The following is a 16,139-nucleotide window of genomic DNA, read 5'->3' on the forward strand; positions in this document are numbered from 1 at the left end:
ATTCTATTGCTGCTCTGTCATTATGGATATGATGGTTAGTTTAACTGAAACCCTCTTTTCCCTCTATGGGTCACCAACCTCCACCTTTATTTATTTTTTTGTTTGTTTGTTTGTAAATAAGGAATGGTTCCCACTAGAGGGCAAAGGAAGTTACTGTACAAGTTAACTGGCCATTTATCACTTCTATTCCTCTATAAATCTCATTTTCACCTATAGTAAAGAAAAAGATCACAGTGGTTACTTATTACCTATCTGATGGATATATTGGACAAGTCATTTCATAACTCCTGACTTTTAGAGCTTCAATTTCTTCCTCTGTATAATTAAAATTAAACCTTAGAGAAGATTAAAATTATCAAGAATACTCATTTTATAAATGAGGAAGCTGATAAGAGATCTAAGAGTATCTTAGGCCAGGTCACACAAGTAGGAAACAAGGTTCTTGATACCAATTCAATTCTCATTTAGAAGAAAACAAAACAAAACAGCAACAACAACAACAACAAAAAGAACAAAAAACAACACAGTATCCTGGGAAAGGACCTGAATCTTCTCTGTCAATTTTTGAGACTCCAACATTTGTGAACTTTCTAGGATTTGTTAATTAGGATTGTTAGCTACTTGAAGTGAGAGAACAAGCCTAATACATTATTTAATCTCCCTCAGGGTTTAGTGCTATGAATGAATGTTGTAAATGCTTAAGGAACATTTGTTGAACCACCAAAAGTCAGACTTTAAAGACTTAGAATTTTCATCCTTTTTATAGGATCTGGATTTTCTAACCAACATGTTAACAAGCATCCATGTGCTACAAAGTTATCATTAGCAGATAAGCCCCTAAAATAGGACTGTCTCTTAGGGACCTTTTATATTACTCAAAGCTGCCAACTTAATTCTAAGCAATCCATATTGTTTTTCTCAATGGGAAGATAAATTCAGAGCTCACTTTAGAATGAGGGGATCCCCCCCCACCCAACTGCTCTTTGTAGTTAGGTAAAGGGTAGTAGGAGTCAAGCCCCTGGGACAAAGCACCCTACACTTAGCAAAGGGCTCCTCCTACTCCAATCTTCCAATATAGAGTGCTTCTCCTTAATGCAGGCGTGCGCACACAAACACACACACACTATACTATATCTCTATGAACCTTAAAAAAAAAAAAAAAAGAAAAAGAAAAAAAAAAAAAGGAAATAACTAGAGGGTTGCATTCATGAATCATCCCTGATGAGATGATTTGAATTGGCATCCCAGTGAAAAATTTCATGAGGTCAGTACTTGGCTCTCATATTTTGACAGATGCCCTTTATATTTCTTTAAGTAACTATTAATCAAATCTAAAGGGGCACAGGCTAGAAAATTTTGACTTGAATCTCCCCCTTACACACACACACACACACACACACACACACACTTTTACTTTCTTTGGATTTAATCCCCTCTCAAACCACACAATTGACCAGCCAGAGGTAAAAGCAAGGAGAAAAAACCAGCAGGACTTGGTATTGTGCTTGCTAATCTGCACCATTTACATAAGGGTTAAAGGGCCAGATTTATCATTTAAACAGGCTTAAAAGCCCCTTTGCAAATGAGATTTAGGCTCTACAAAAGCTTGAATTCTAGGAACTGCTAGGAGCTTCTGCTGGCTTTGCAGAGTAGAGTTGACTTGGCTAAAGTAAGACCTGGCTACTTCTTTGGACTCCCTACAGTGTATGCAAAAATTGCTCCCACCAGCCCAGACCTATGGGAGAGTGAAATGATTAAATTCTTTCCTAGATGTAAGGAAGTTAAGATAGGTGTTCCAGAGCAGCTAATAGCATCCGAATTATAGGATCTTGAAAAGTCCTGACTCTACACTTAAGCCATTATCTTAACATTGGTTTTGAACTTTTAAAATTCAGAAATAGGCCTTGAAAATCTAGAAAAACTCAGTTCACTAATGAAATTCAGAGACAGAAAGACTTAAAACAGCTGGGAAGTCGGCTAATCTAGCCTTTGAGGTTCACTGTGGATGTAAGTGGCATCCCATAGAAGGGTAAAGTCCGGGAAAGACTATTGTCAAAGCAAGTACAAGTAAGAGGCAGAAACAAACTTGTTTTCTTTTAAACTTAAGTTTCTTAACCTTTTTGTATATGTGTAATGGACCTCTTTGGTAGTCTAGTGCAAATTTAGGACTCTTTCTCAGAAAAGTATTTTAAATGTATAAAATAAAACATGTAGGGATGCCAAAAAAAAAAAAAAAACACCACAATTATATTAATATATAATTATATCAGTTATCAAAATTATTTTAAAAGTCCATAGATTCCAAATTAAGAAATCCTATTCTAAGTGAAAATGAAAATAGATTTCATTTCTGGCCCTTACCTTCCAAAAAACATTTTTTTTAAACCAGACTTTTGATTTTATTGGTACGGATAGGGTGAAGTCCCAATGAGGAGACCTCATTTATAAATGTCAACCTGCTATTGACCATGGTCATATAGTCAACATATTTCTTGACTTGAACCTAAGTTTTCAGGAGTCAGAGACCAATTTGCTGTCTGTTCACTATGTTGTGCTGCCTCTCCACAGAAGTCTCCTGTGAACACCAATAAGTATCTGTTAGTAACACATGTTATTCTTTTACCTGGCACATCTGGAGCAGATGTTCAATGTGACCTTTGCCTGGGGTTCAGGAAGATGAGCTGTTCGAGTTGGGTTAAATTTGCTCCCAGAAGGCATCAGAGTAGTTACTCCTTCCATTCTCAAATCATCTAGGTCCTCTGTAACAATATAAGTGATTACAGATTCCAAGTTACAATAGGGGGAAAAAAAGTGTAACAATAGGACTTTTTTTTTTTTTTTTTTTACCCTGTAGCCATTAAGGACAAAGGAAAAAAAAAAGTTCATTTTCTTAGTATATATCAATCAACTGTATCAGAGGACATTCTGTAAAATGTAATTTTGTAAGTTTTTTTTTCCCTTTTTGCAAGAACATTACCCTAATTTTTTTAATATCTGTTAAAATTATTTCTAGATATAGTAGAAAATTTCATTAAAAGAGAAGATTCAAAGGAGAGAAACTTGACAGCTGTTTTCAAACATTGAAAGGGTTGTCAGAAAAGAATTACACTGTTTCTGTGTGGAGTTAGAGAACTGAAATAGAACCACAAGTGGAAACATAGTAAAAATGATTCATGGACTAGATAAATACCTAAGGTCCTTCCAATTATAAATTTATGATGATGGTGTTCTAGTGCCAGTCAGAGAGTTGTGGGAATCCCCTTTGGATAGGAAGCGCAGGTCCTTCATGAAAGAATTCACGAAACTGAAAAGTTTTAAGCGGCAAAAAGAGAAGTTTATTGTTGGATGCCATGTCAGCTTTGCTAGGAAGGTTGACTTCTGAGTGGCAAAGTCCTATTAGGGAAATGGGCTTTAGCACAGAGATGAGAATGTCTTCATAGCAGGCAGGAGTCCTGACAGGCAGCTATGCCAAGGGATGAGGCATAGTTCTGTTTTGGACATTCTGCAAAGAAATGAGTTTAAATTTCCCTTTAATAGGAAATCTGACGCTCAGGTTTCAAATGGAAAAGAAAGCCAAAGTCCCCAGACCTGGATGCCTATCAATATCAGGACCAGGTCTCCAATTGAATGGAAATCACTTTGAAGGCTTCCTGAATGAGGATCTAGCTAACAATTGGGGGAGGGGAAAGGGGATTAATTTGCCCAGTGGAATGACACCACTTAACTTGTCTGGGGAGATATGCTTCCCAGGAGGGCCTGAGACTCAAATCTCCTTTCTTTACAGATCAAAGGGTACACAATTTTACAGATCAAAAGGGGACACAGTTTTTTACAGAGTTTACCCACATCATTTATGATCCTAAGAGCCTATGAACTACAGTAACACATGGATATATATTATAGGAAGAGAGATTTGTGGCCCCAACTAAGATTTTTTAATTTCTAACAATTTAATTGAACTGAAAAATAAAAAGAGAGAGCTATATTATTAGATTATAAACTTGTCTCTTGACCTGTTCAATCAATGGTTTGATGACCAATTGTCAGAAGAAAAAAAAGATGATGACAAATATAATTGCATTGCAAACACAAATGGATTGAATGATTTTTAAGATTTTTCTCATCATGAAACCCTATGATCCAAGGAAATGATGTTCTCCATTCTGGTCAAACCCTAAAATGACTCTGAAAACCTCTGTTCATCTTTAAAATAACCCAAAAAACCCTACAAAAAAGATTTTTAAAAAGAGAAAAAAACCTATTTAAAAAAACACAAAATTCCTCCAGCATTTGTTGTTGTTGCTCGATTGTTTTCAGTCATGTATGATTCTGTGATCTCATTTGGGGTTTTCTTGGCAAAGATCCTGAAGTGGTTTGTCATTTTTATAAGTAGCTCTACTTACTTTAGTTCATTTTACAAATAAGGAAACTGAGGAAAACAGAGTTAAGCCCAAGATTACATGGCTAGTAAGATTTATACGCAGAAAGATGACTTTGTGACTCTAGGCCTGTCATTCTATTTACTATGTCACCTAGTGCCCCTATTGTCCAATATGCTTGACATAAAATAAAGGCCCTGCACTTCCTCTGCCATTCACTGGCTATGGCATTATTGATAAATTATATCATTTCAAACTTTGATTTGCTTCTCAGTAACATGGGAATTAAAGGGATTTGTTATAACTCTCATATTTGTTGAAAAGACCAAATAAGATAAATAAGACCAAATAAGAAAAACAAATTATTTAAGAAGGTCTGTTGTTCAGTTTACAGCATATATTAGGATGGACAATTTATAAAATTATTCATCAATGTCTTCAAAGTTACAAATGCATTTTCAATAGCCAAATCTAAGGGTCTTTTTAAAAAAAAAATCACTGCTCTTCCTTCTTCCTGTAATTTAATCAATCCTATAATTGAAACAATTGAATAATTGTTGATTATCTTCTTTTCAGGGATATTCTCTATTATCTGGGTTTTTATGACTCTGCCCTTTCTTGATTCTCCCTCCCACTTGTCTGGCTATTTCTTTATAATTTTCTTTCCCATAGCTTCATTTCTGTCATCCCTTCTAACTAGGAAAATCCCCAAGATTTTATTCTTAAAAAAAAAAAAAAAAAAGATTTTATTCTAAACCTTATCCTCTTTTCTCTCCATATCTAGTGATGTCATCACCTTCCAAAGTTCAACTATCTTCTCTCTGTAAATGATTCCCTCATCTATATCCATTCCCAGTCTCTCTCCTGAGTTTTAGTCCCCAAAACCACCAACTGATATTCTGAAATGGATACCCCATGGACATTTTAATATTTTTGAAATAGAACTCATCTTCACTTAAGTACTAGTTCCTGGCAGACTTACTGTGCAAAATTTTTCTGTAGATAAAGGGCACCAGAATTCTTCCAGTCATCCATATTTTTAAACTTAATGTCATCCTCAACTCTTCTCTTTCAGTTATATATATCTAATTTTTGATAGACTTTGTAATATCATTCTCTCCTATGTCTCTCATATAAATACCACATTTAATGAAGGACATTGACAAGATAAATAGCATATAGAGGTGGTTAAGGACAGAGGGGTGAAGGGGCTCAAGACAATGTCATATTTGGTTGAAGCAATTAATGATTTGTAGCAGGGGAGACATGATAACTATTTTCAAATATTTTAAAGAACATCATGAAGAAGGATTAGATTCATTCATTTTGGATCAGGAAATAGTAAAGATGTGGAATTTGTTGAAGGGCAGAGTTATTCTTTATGTAAGGTACAGGGGATTTCCTAACATTAAAATCTATGAATTGTCTCCAGAGCTATTCTCACCTGGAAATCATTTGATAAAGAGTGACATAGAGTAGATGATTTCTGAAATACTTTTTAATTTTGAGATTCTGTCATTCTCTACTGTGGTGGCTTGAGACTAGACTCTGGAATACTAAGAAATAAAAGCAATCTTGATATCTCTCCATATTTGGACTCAAGTTATCATACTTTTATCAAAGCAATTCTCCACTCTCTAAACTTAGAAGTTGTAGAATTCTATATCAGAAATCACAATTAAATCATAGGTTCAAATATACATATGCATAACTGTACACATATAATTTTAATGCAATTATTCAATTTATCATATACATGTGATACATGTTAACTATGTATCATAACTTTGAATTTCCATCCCATGAAAGGGTGGTTTAGATTTAGAGATTAAAAGACAAAGATGAAATAGCATTTTTCCACAAGAAACTCATCAGCATACCTCTCATTTCTCTAAATTTAAAAGTGTTTGAAATTCTAGTCATCAAGCCACACAAAAGTTTACAGAAAGTTGGAAACATTGCCTAAAAAAGTAATTAACATGAACAAATAGTCTGGTAAGTATTATATTATGAAAAAGGATAGGATAAGAACTTGAAGAGACCAGTCATTAACTATAAAAAGGATACAGATGATTTCTTATGTGTCACATAGCTAATAAATGTCTGAGGTAGGATTTGAATTCAGATCTTCTTGAGTCAAGACCCAGTGTTCTGCAACTCTAGTCAAATCATTTAACTACCCAGAGCCCTAGGCAATTATCTTAATATATGTTTCATAGAAATTATTAATCTTCAATGGAGATAGTTTTGACACCAGAAGCTCTTTACATTTATGATATCACAGATTTGGAATAAAAGAGGAAAAACAAAAGATTTTTCACAAAGCTTTAATTTATTTTATCTTTTTATTCTCTTGACATTTTATATTAGTTCAAACCCCTTCTACCTTTAAAGTGCTATTTTTGGACACTGTTATTGTTTCTAGCTCTTCTAAATATCCCTTTGAAATTTGAGTCCATTAGACAAATTCTGAATTTCCTAATCTCAAATTTGAATAATTTATTGTTTTAATTCCATAGTTTCTCATCTTTCTGGAGTTGTTTTCCTTTTCATAGTTGCCTGCAATGGGATTCATATCTTTCATTTCTCAGAATCTCCCAAAATCTGCATTACACAGTCTCAAAGTTCTTGCCATTTTCATTTCACACACCAATTCTTGGTCAGAGTTAAGTTGAGAAAAGCAGTATTCTTGCTTAATTTTATCTAAACCTTACATATAAGGCAATCATCACCAAGGCATTCCATTAATTTAATAGATACTATGATTGAATATAATGACACTTCTAACAGATGTCAGAATATTTAAAGCTACCATTGTTACCAAATATTGATCTGCTAATTTTGTGATTTGTTTTAGATGAACATTATTCATATCCACTTCCTGAAATTCTTTTTCATTGGAACTTTTTAAAGCATAGACTGAATTACCATTTATCAGCAAAATTGAAGAGAGAATTAATGCATTATACTTCTAAGAGTCCTTTCTATTCTAAAATTATAGAATTCTAAATGCAGATTCACTCAATGACAAAACTTTTGTTTCCCTATATTCTCACCCAAATGCCATCCATAATTGTTCATCTTCTCATTCTTAGGTTTTTAGTCTGCCCCTTATTTTAAACAGTTTCTTTGGGTAAGGATATCTTTCAATTGCTGAGTGACAGTCAGGAATCTCATTTCATCACATAGGCAAGCTGAATCTATAAGTGTTATCCTTAGTCCCTTTCATTATTGTTTTCTCCTAAGATTTATTAGTTCAACAATAATGAAAGGGACTAAGGATAACACTTTTTGTGTTTAAATAGATATGTTTTAAATGGATATAAATTAAATAAATATAAATAGACTGTGCTTCCACAAAGCTTCAGAATTGAGTGAAAACTGACAGGAAAAGTTGAGGATAAGAATAAATTACAAGAGGACCTGAGCTGAATATGAACAGAGAAATTGGGAAAATGGCACACTTCCAAAGAATCGTGTGTATTCTTTCTCTCTTACTGATTTGGGGGTGGGGAGGAATACTAGGAGCCAAGGTGTTTATGCCACAGAGGGAAAAACAAAACAAAACAAAACAAAATTCCCTACAACTGTCCCTCACTTGCTGGTATGAATCAGGGTAGAAATGGGAATTCAATGAGTATGTCTTATCCCTAAAACTGGAGAACAAGAAAGCAAGTCTACCTACATAAAAACTTTGCTGGCTTTGGGAGAAACCAGTAAGATTTTCTGAGCCACACTAAGAGATGAATGCTGATCCACCAAGTGGTTTGTTAAGAACAGAAAAAGTGCAAAGTGCACACCTTTCTGTTTGCCCTGTAGGAGCTACAGAGATGTGAACTGAACTTTTGCCTTTTGGCATATCTCTTAAAGAATATATAGGGGACTATGTCTGAAAAGAAAAGATCCATATATGCTAAAGGGATTGCCCTTTTGCTTAATTCTTTTCTGTAATGCTGATTACAGATTAATGTATTATTTTTAAAGAAAATCAATGGAGTACAAATTCAGTTATTTAACAAATGGAGGAGAAAGAAGATAGAGCTGAGTCTTAAATATCTAAAAAACACTAGGCTGAGAAAAATATCAACACCCACAAAAAGGTAACATTAAGAGGAGAGAGAGCAGCTAGTTCTCAGAATCAGAGAGAATTTGCCATTGACTCTTTGGCCTCTTGTGTTGGCTGGGATACCTAGAATGCAGGAATGAGTATTTTATGTTCTACTGAATGGTACCAGAAACTGGTCAAGAACCCCTCATGGTAGCTACATTACTATACATAGATATGTATAGTATGTGTAGATATATTTGTAAGTCCATAGACACACTCATATATACACATGTCTATCTACATATATACAGGTAGACACATGTCCAGAAATATATATATATATATATATATAATACACATCTATGTCTATACATATACACACATGCATACACACACATATTATATATAACAGAGGACACATATAGAGTGATTCAGGAAAGTAACTATAGATAAATATTATTAATTGATTTGTGTTATCAGTCAGAAGTTCAAGAAGAATTTATTATTCTATGTCAGGTAGTATGTTAAATTTTGGGAAAATTGAAGACAAAAAATGGTTCCTTCCCTCAAATATCAGATCTTTCAATGAAGGAGACAGTGAGGAAAAACAACATACATACAAGGCACATGTATTGTAAATGGCAGGGTACTAATAGTAGGATGAACAAAACTCTTATAGAAGGTAGAATATGAATTTTCATATCTAATCATTCACGTAATTCAATTAATCCATCATTACTGGACAATATCATATTTGACAATACATCATTATAAATATTCTTCCTCATTTCTGTCCCTTGATAAATTCCTTTAGGAAAAAGAATGGAGGAATCCAAATGGACAGTTGGAATTTTCAAAAATGTAACTTCTTGAAATTCTAGCATAGGGGGCAGCTAGGTGGAGAGGTATAGAGCATTGATCCTCGAGTCAGGTGAACCCGAATTCAAATGCACCTCAGGTATTTGATACTTACTAGCTATATGACCTTGGGCAAGTTACTAAACCCTGATTGTTTCACAAAAAAGCCCCCCAAAGAAACAAAAACACTTAGCTATTAAGATTACCATCTCTTTTCTTTGTGGTTATGTTCCATTACTTACAAACTAACCCAATACCACAGGGTCATGAATTTTGTAAAATCATGTCCCTTCCCCACATTGTTCACTTTTGTTGGAATCCTTCTGCCTTTGTCATTTACTTACATAGTAAAAGCTGAAAAATATCTTCACTATGTCTGATAATGCAAAACCCTTTCCAATTTTGTTCTACTTTAACTAGAAAATAAAGCCAATATTCATCATAATCTTGAGAAGCTAGAACATAAATTCATCATCAACATATAGGGATAAATGTGAGGTCCTATATTTGAATTCCAAAAGTTAGCTTCATAAGTACAATTTGGTGGAACTATGGTTAGATATAATGAATTTATCTAAAAATGATCTCAGAGTTTTGAACTTCAAAATCAATATAGTGTTTTATGATAAGCAAAGGAAAACTTAAGATGATCTTGCTCTACCTCTAGAGAATTCTCTCTTTTAGGAATAAGAAGGTGAAAGACCCAATGTATAATGGCCTTGTCAGACCTCATATACACTATTATATTCACTCTTGTGATCCATATTTTAGGAAAAGCATTGAAAAGCAGGAGAGTAATTGGAATGGTGAATCAATCTGATAGAATTCCACATAACAATTGGGTGGAAGAATTAAGTATATTTAGTCAGAAGAAGAGGATAATGTATTTGTGGAAAGGGAGGAAGTATCTGTATTAAAATATTTGAAGGTCTGCCTACTGGAAGAGCTTTATTTTGTTTTATGCCAGAAATTACATAATATAATTTGCAAAGAAATACTTTTAGTTTCTATATAACAAAAAATGTGCTAATGAGAATTCACTTAAGTTGAAGGGGCTATCTCAGGAGGTAGAAGATTCCCCCTTGCCAGAGTGATTATTATTGTTAATAAATAAGATGAATAAATTGTGATGGCTATTGGACTCACAACTTTGGAAGGAAGTTTGGGTAACAAGTTGATCCCACAATGACTTTTTTTTCCACAGAATTTCCATGGCACTAATTACCCATACCACTCATTTGACATTTATTGTTTTTTTTATTATTTAAATTTTATATGTATAGGTTTTGTCTCTAAGACTAGATTTAAAACAGGCACATTATCGTCTTGATTTCAAACTAATTTTGATGAATATTTATTCCTTGGCCCTGCAGTTCACATAAACACAAACAAGTGAGACATGAAAAAGGAATAATTAAAAAGCAACAGAGAGTAGTTTTCTAAAATGAATATTATCATGTACCAGAAAGGGATGGTACACAAAGAGTTGTGATGGGCATTCAAGAAAGAACAGGTACTCTAATCATAAGGGATGGATGACTACGCAGAGTAGTCTACAAGTCTACAAGAGCTTTCAAAGAAAAGTAGCTTTTGGATAAATGGTGAGAAAAGGAGGACAGTATAGAAAAATTTCAGAATGATTGAATAATTAAAGTCATTGAAGGAGGAATAGTGATGGCATACAGAGGGAATAATTTTGGAGATGATTATTATTAAAGCAGAAGCAAAATAGTGAGAGATATAAATTGAAAGGGCTTTGTATGCCAGCCCAAAAAATCTTGAGAATGGTGTGATAAACAGTAAATATCTGTCATAAATTATTAAGGTAAGGAATAATTTGAGGAAAACTGGTGGAGATGAGTCAGTCAGCTGAATGTAACAAAGGGAAATCATATGGTTATTTGATCACCAAAGAATAACTGGGTAAGAATATCCCACCATTTCAATGGGTAGAGGCAATGTGCACTCATTTTTAATAGGTGTAACCTTTAACACAGTGGCATCAGTGATTTACTGTTTCTTAAATTTCCAAGCAAAGGCAGCAAACATTGGATTTGACATATGGTATGGAACAATTAAGCCACCTTAATTTGAAGCTTACCTTAAAAATAAACCCTTTCTCTTTTGACTCAGTGAAATACAAGATTTCATCATTGGTTGTTTTGCTCTTGAAGTCTGCTGCTTACCATTTGTTGTTGTAAGGACACGGACAATTGAATATGGAGACTAAACTAACATGCAATTGCATGTTCACCCTTTAATTTAAATTGCTAATAGACTAAAACTGTACAAATAGTAAATACTGAGAGATATACAGCAGCCTTGTGGCAGAAGGTACACTAGTTGGTATTGACTTAAAAGAACAGCACCACTAAATCAAAAGTATAAATTCATAGTGTCATAAGTAATTTTCATTTTAATGACCTGCCATTAAAACAAGTAAGCTATCCTCCCCCAAGAAAATCTATATCTGAAACAAAGATTCATTATGAATTTTAGTGATTGTGAAATTCTTCTTATACTAATTCACTCTTTTCTGTCCATCTTTTATCAACTGCCTTTATTGCCATGTTTTAAAAATCTAAGTTATTAAATGAATTCCTATGAATTTACACCAGCCTTTTTAGAAGCTCCTATTTTTGTTTTCAAATTGGATCTTTTCTGCTTTTATTTTCAGGATTATTTTTGTCCCTCTAATTCCTCATGGACTGATGTTCCCTATGAAATTTTAGACTACAAAATCATATCTATCTTTTTTCGCAACTGTTTGAAAATGACTCAAGAATTAGGACATATGCATGTCAGGCTAAGCCTATAACTTTTACTTATTGCACATTTTCTTTTTTTTTCCCTTCCTTGTGAGGCAATTGGGATCAAGTGATTTGCCCAAGGTTACATAGATAGAAAATGTTAAGTGTCTGAGGTCAGATTTAAATTCAGGAACTCTTGACTCCAGCGCCAGTGCTCTATCAGCCAGTGCTCTATCTACTGCACCATCTACTGCCCCGACTTATTGCACGTTTTACACTGAAGAGGCTTTTACTGTCACCAAAAGTTTCAATCATTTATGTATTGTCAAATTTATATTTCTTCATATTGGCTATAACAGATTAAAGATACAAATCATATTTCTTGTTTCCTCCAACTTTTGATAGTGATTGAAGAATTTAGCTTCTCTACTTTGGCAGATAGTTTCTGCAAGTATCCAGATGCCTGAAGTCATTGATATAGAATACCCTCTTAAAGACTTGTAGTCCCTTCCCAAAACTTCATACTGATTCTCCTCTTTTGTCAAGGAATCTATAAATTGCTCTTATTAGAATATTGCTTCTGTTTCTCTTCCATTGACCTTCACCTTAATGCTATTCACCATACTTTCTCCACTTAGGGTCCTGAATTTTCTCACATGAATAGATCTTAATAAAAGGTACTACTCAGAATTCTTTATCTGATCCCAGCATCTATTAGAGCACTGGACTTAGAATCAGTAAATACTGAGTTCAAATCCTTTGTTAAGCTTTTACTAGCTTGATAATCTTTTTGCAAGTTGCTTACCCTCTCTGTCTGAATTTCCCAATCCAAAAAATGAGCGTAATAATAGTATATTCCTCATGATTATTATAAGAATCCAATGCAATATCATTTATAAGACCCTTTGTAAACTTTGAAATGTTATGTAAGTGCTAATCATTGTTGTCTTTGTTGTTTGGAATAAGGTTTATTTTTCCAGAGGCATTCTTCTTCCTACATTATAGTTTCTATTTTCTTGTGGTAGAACTATGTGAATATTTTCAAATCTTTATTCAATTCTTTTAAACCTATATTTTATTTCCTATATTCCAAGCATTGATATAGAAGCCCCAAATCTTTTGTAAACATCCATTTGAACCTGAAAAAGAGTTACAACAACATAGAAAAGTTACCTAGATAAAGCCAAAGATAGTGAGTCCTAGTCTGTGACTGAGTCACCCAGGTTCCCTTTATCCTGTTCCAGGAATGCAGATTAATCTAAGTGGCTCTTAAACACTGGGGTTTACACTGTTTTATACTCAAAAAGATAGTGGAAGCTGAACCCTCTTACAAATCTACTCAACTTGGATTAACAGACCCCAAGAATATACCAATCAAGAATTTACTGGGTAATAAGTACGTAAGGGTTAGAAAAATTCAGTTGGTAATCTGTGGCTAGACATGTGGACTCATCAATTATATTTTAGTTTTTTGTATGTATTTCTCTCTCCCCCTTTCTCCTCTAAGGCAAAGGACTTATCCAGAGCAGATCACAACAACAATCTTCCTTTTTAAAAAAAATATTTACAATTTTAATTTTTTTTATATTTTAAAAAATATTACTATAATCGTTTTAATTATTACTGTCTTATTACATTATGAATTTATGTATTATATATTTCTTATAAATTATAATTATTATTACTTTCATTTTCAAGTACTCAGAAAACATTTCTTATAAGAAAAAAATTTAAGGAAGAAATAAAGATAATTCAGAAAAACTCAACAATATATCATCTGAGCATGACTTAAGTATATATAATGTTCTATACTATAATCCTATATTTCTGTGAAGAAGAGAGGAAGGGAATCTATTTTCCAATGACTTCTTTGAGATCTGGTATCATCTTAACTGACTAGTAATTATACATATCATCCTTTCTCTTCTGGATTCTGTCTTTAAATGATATGGATAGAAATGATAGGAACATTACTTATACTTTTTAGATCTTCAGTCTTTTGTCCAAGTTTTCATAATTCATAATAATATTTCTTAAGTCCATTCTGGAAATGCCATTTGCTGCTATGAATCATCAGAAATGACTCAAGGTCATGAAATTTTATAAATTTCTAAAAACGTTTTGACATATCAAATATGTATGTCATGAGAAACTTCAATCTTTATGTCTCATCAACAATGACATTGTTGATAAATATTTCATTTCTTCTTCTTCTGGATGATTTGGTGGAAGAAAAGTGTGTGATTCTGTGCTACTTTATTCATTTATTTATTTATTTATTTATGGTTCTTAATGATTTGTTCTCTCAGAAAGGGAAAGAAATGGGAGGACTACCTTTTCCAGCTCTCCCTATATACTGATCTTCAAATGGAAATAGAATTTCACAGGTGGAGCCAAGTGTGGGTTTTAGAATTACAATATTTACAGAAACCTTTATTAAGAAAGTTTTCAGATTTCTATGTGGATTTTGAACAGGTAGGAGGGAGTAAAATATAAATAATGAAAAAATAGAAAAATAATTATTCCTCGCTGGAATTAAAATGAACTTTTATCTTTCACAATTTAATCACAAAATCTTTATGAATAGGTAGGGAATACCTTCAACTGTTGGCATAGTATATTTCAATTAGGGATAAGGAATGCAGATGGTTGTATGTATTTTTAAAACTCAGACAAATGGCAAACATCTGGAGATGTGTGTGTTGGGTGACTGTTTCCAGAGAGATGCCACTGTGCAAAGTTTCATTCACTTGGCCAGAAGAGCTTTGAGGGTAGACACATGGAGATTTTAAATTAGTTCCACTGGTTTATTTGCATTCAGAAATCTCCAAGCAACAAGTAAAACTTTTATCCAAAGACAATCTATAGAACAGGGAATTGGTAAAGAATGTGGTCCAGTGGTCTGGATTTATAGTTAAATAAAATTGGATGTCTGATACATATCTCTCTTTCCCATATGTCTGCCTGCTCCATCTCCCCTTCTTCAACAAACAAATAACACCAGTGATAAAAAAAAAAAAGAAAACCATCCAACAACTTTTCAGCCAACATTGCTTTTTTCCTGCACAATTTTCCAAAGACTCACAAAATTCAGCAAATGGTGGCCTACAGAAAACTGAATTTCTGGATGTAATTTTATTGTGTAAGAGGATGGTATGAACCTAAATTCTCTGACTTCCATCTTAAGGATAGAAAATAAATTAAGCAGACTTCTCAAAAAAATTTCATTCGGATTTAAAAATTGCTCCCAGGCACTTCAAATATATAGTCAGCTTTTGAGTATCCAAAAAGTGATTCTCCATCAAGTTTGTTTCAATGCACCTTATTATTCATACTTTCCCCTTTGTCAGTTGAACTTTGAGCATTGCCTTCATTTTTTATTACTGTGTTTGGGTAGTAATAAGTGTTCAAACTAGGATTTATAGAGCATCTACTATGTGTTGCCCTCTTCTACATGCTGAGTATTAAAAAAAAATTGTGACTGTATCCCTGCTCTCAAAGTTCTTACAACTTTGTTAGAGCAGGAGAGAGACAGACAATGAGACAGAAACAGAGACAAAGAAAGAATACATTTGGTGTTAGGAATTGTGTTGAGGAGAATGCAAATATAGTTCAAATGAGTCCCTATCATTGAGAAGATTGCATTCTAATGGGAGAAAAAAACGCATAAAAAGAAGTTGAGGAGGTACCCTCACAGGAGTCAGGTGGAAAAGTCCAGAGGTTCAGGAGCAGATCCAAGAGAGAAATAATCATAATTAGTCTGGAAATTTCCATATCCTGGGGGTTTGCTGGCAGGATCCAACAAATTGAAGAAAGGGACTGAATGATATAGAAGTCTCTGTTCTGAGTGGAGGTGGATAAGTTCAGAGAGTCAGGGAAGCAAAAAAGACAGTTGATGGCTTGTGCACTTCCTTTAATAGTAATTCTGGGCAAGAAACCCATCACTTAAAGATATAAATGAATATTATATCAAATAAATGTTACAAGATTACAGAGGAGAGAATGAGAGTTCTGCAGGCAAAGCTGGTCACGGTAAGCTTCATGGAGATGAGCCATCAGCTGGACTTTGGAAGATAGACACAACTTAAAGAAATAATTTATCAC

The 16,139-nt window shown here is 33.5% G+C and overlaps 1 protein-coding gene across 4 annotated transcripts in view; it reads right to left on the reverse strand.

Annotated features, from left to right (window-relative positions):
* Positions 1 to 16,139, reverse strand: part of C1H8orf34 (chromosome 1 C8orf34 homolog) — a 394,007-nt gene that overhangs the window by 159,835 nt on the left and 218,033 nt on the right. For all 4 annotated transcript variants that reach the window (XM_031946288.1, XM_031946289.1, XM_031946286.1 and 1 more), the window contains one exon: positions 2,624 to 2,759. In XM_031946288.1, coding sequence (XP_031802148.1) covers positions 2,624 to 2,759 — 136 coding nt within the window. The remainder of the gene's footprint in view (positions 1 to 2,623; positions 2,760 to 16,139) is intronic.

This window comes from Sarcophilus harrisii, chromosome 1 (genome assembly GCF_902635505.1).
Source record: "Sarcophilus harrisii chromosome 1, mSarHar1.11, whole genome shotgun sequence".
NCBI lineage: Eukaryota > Metazoa > Chordata > Mammalia > Dasyuromorphia > Dasyuridae > Sarcophilus > Sarcophilus harrisii.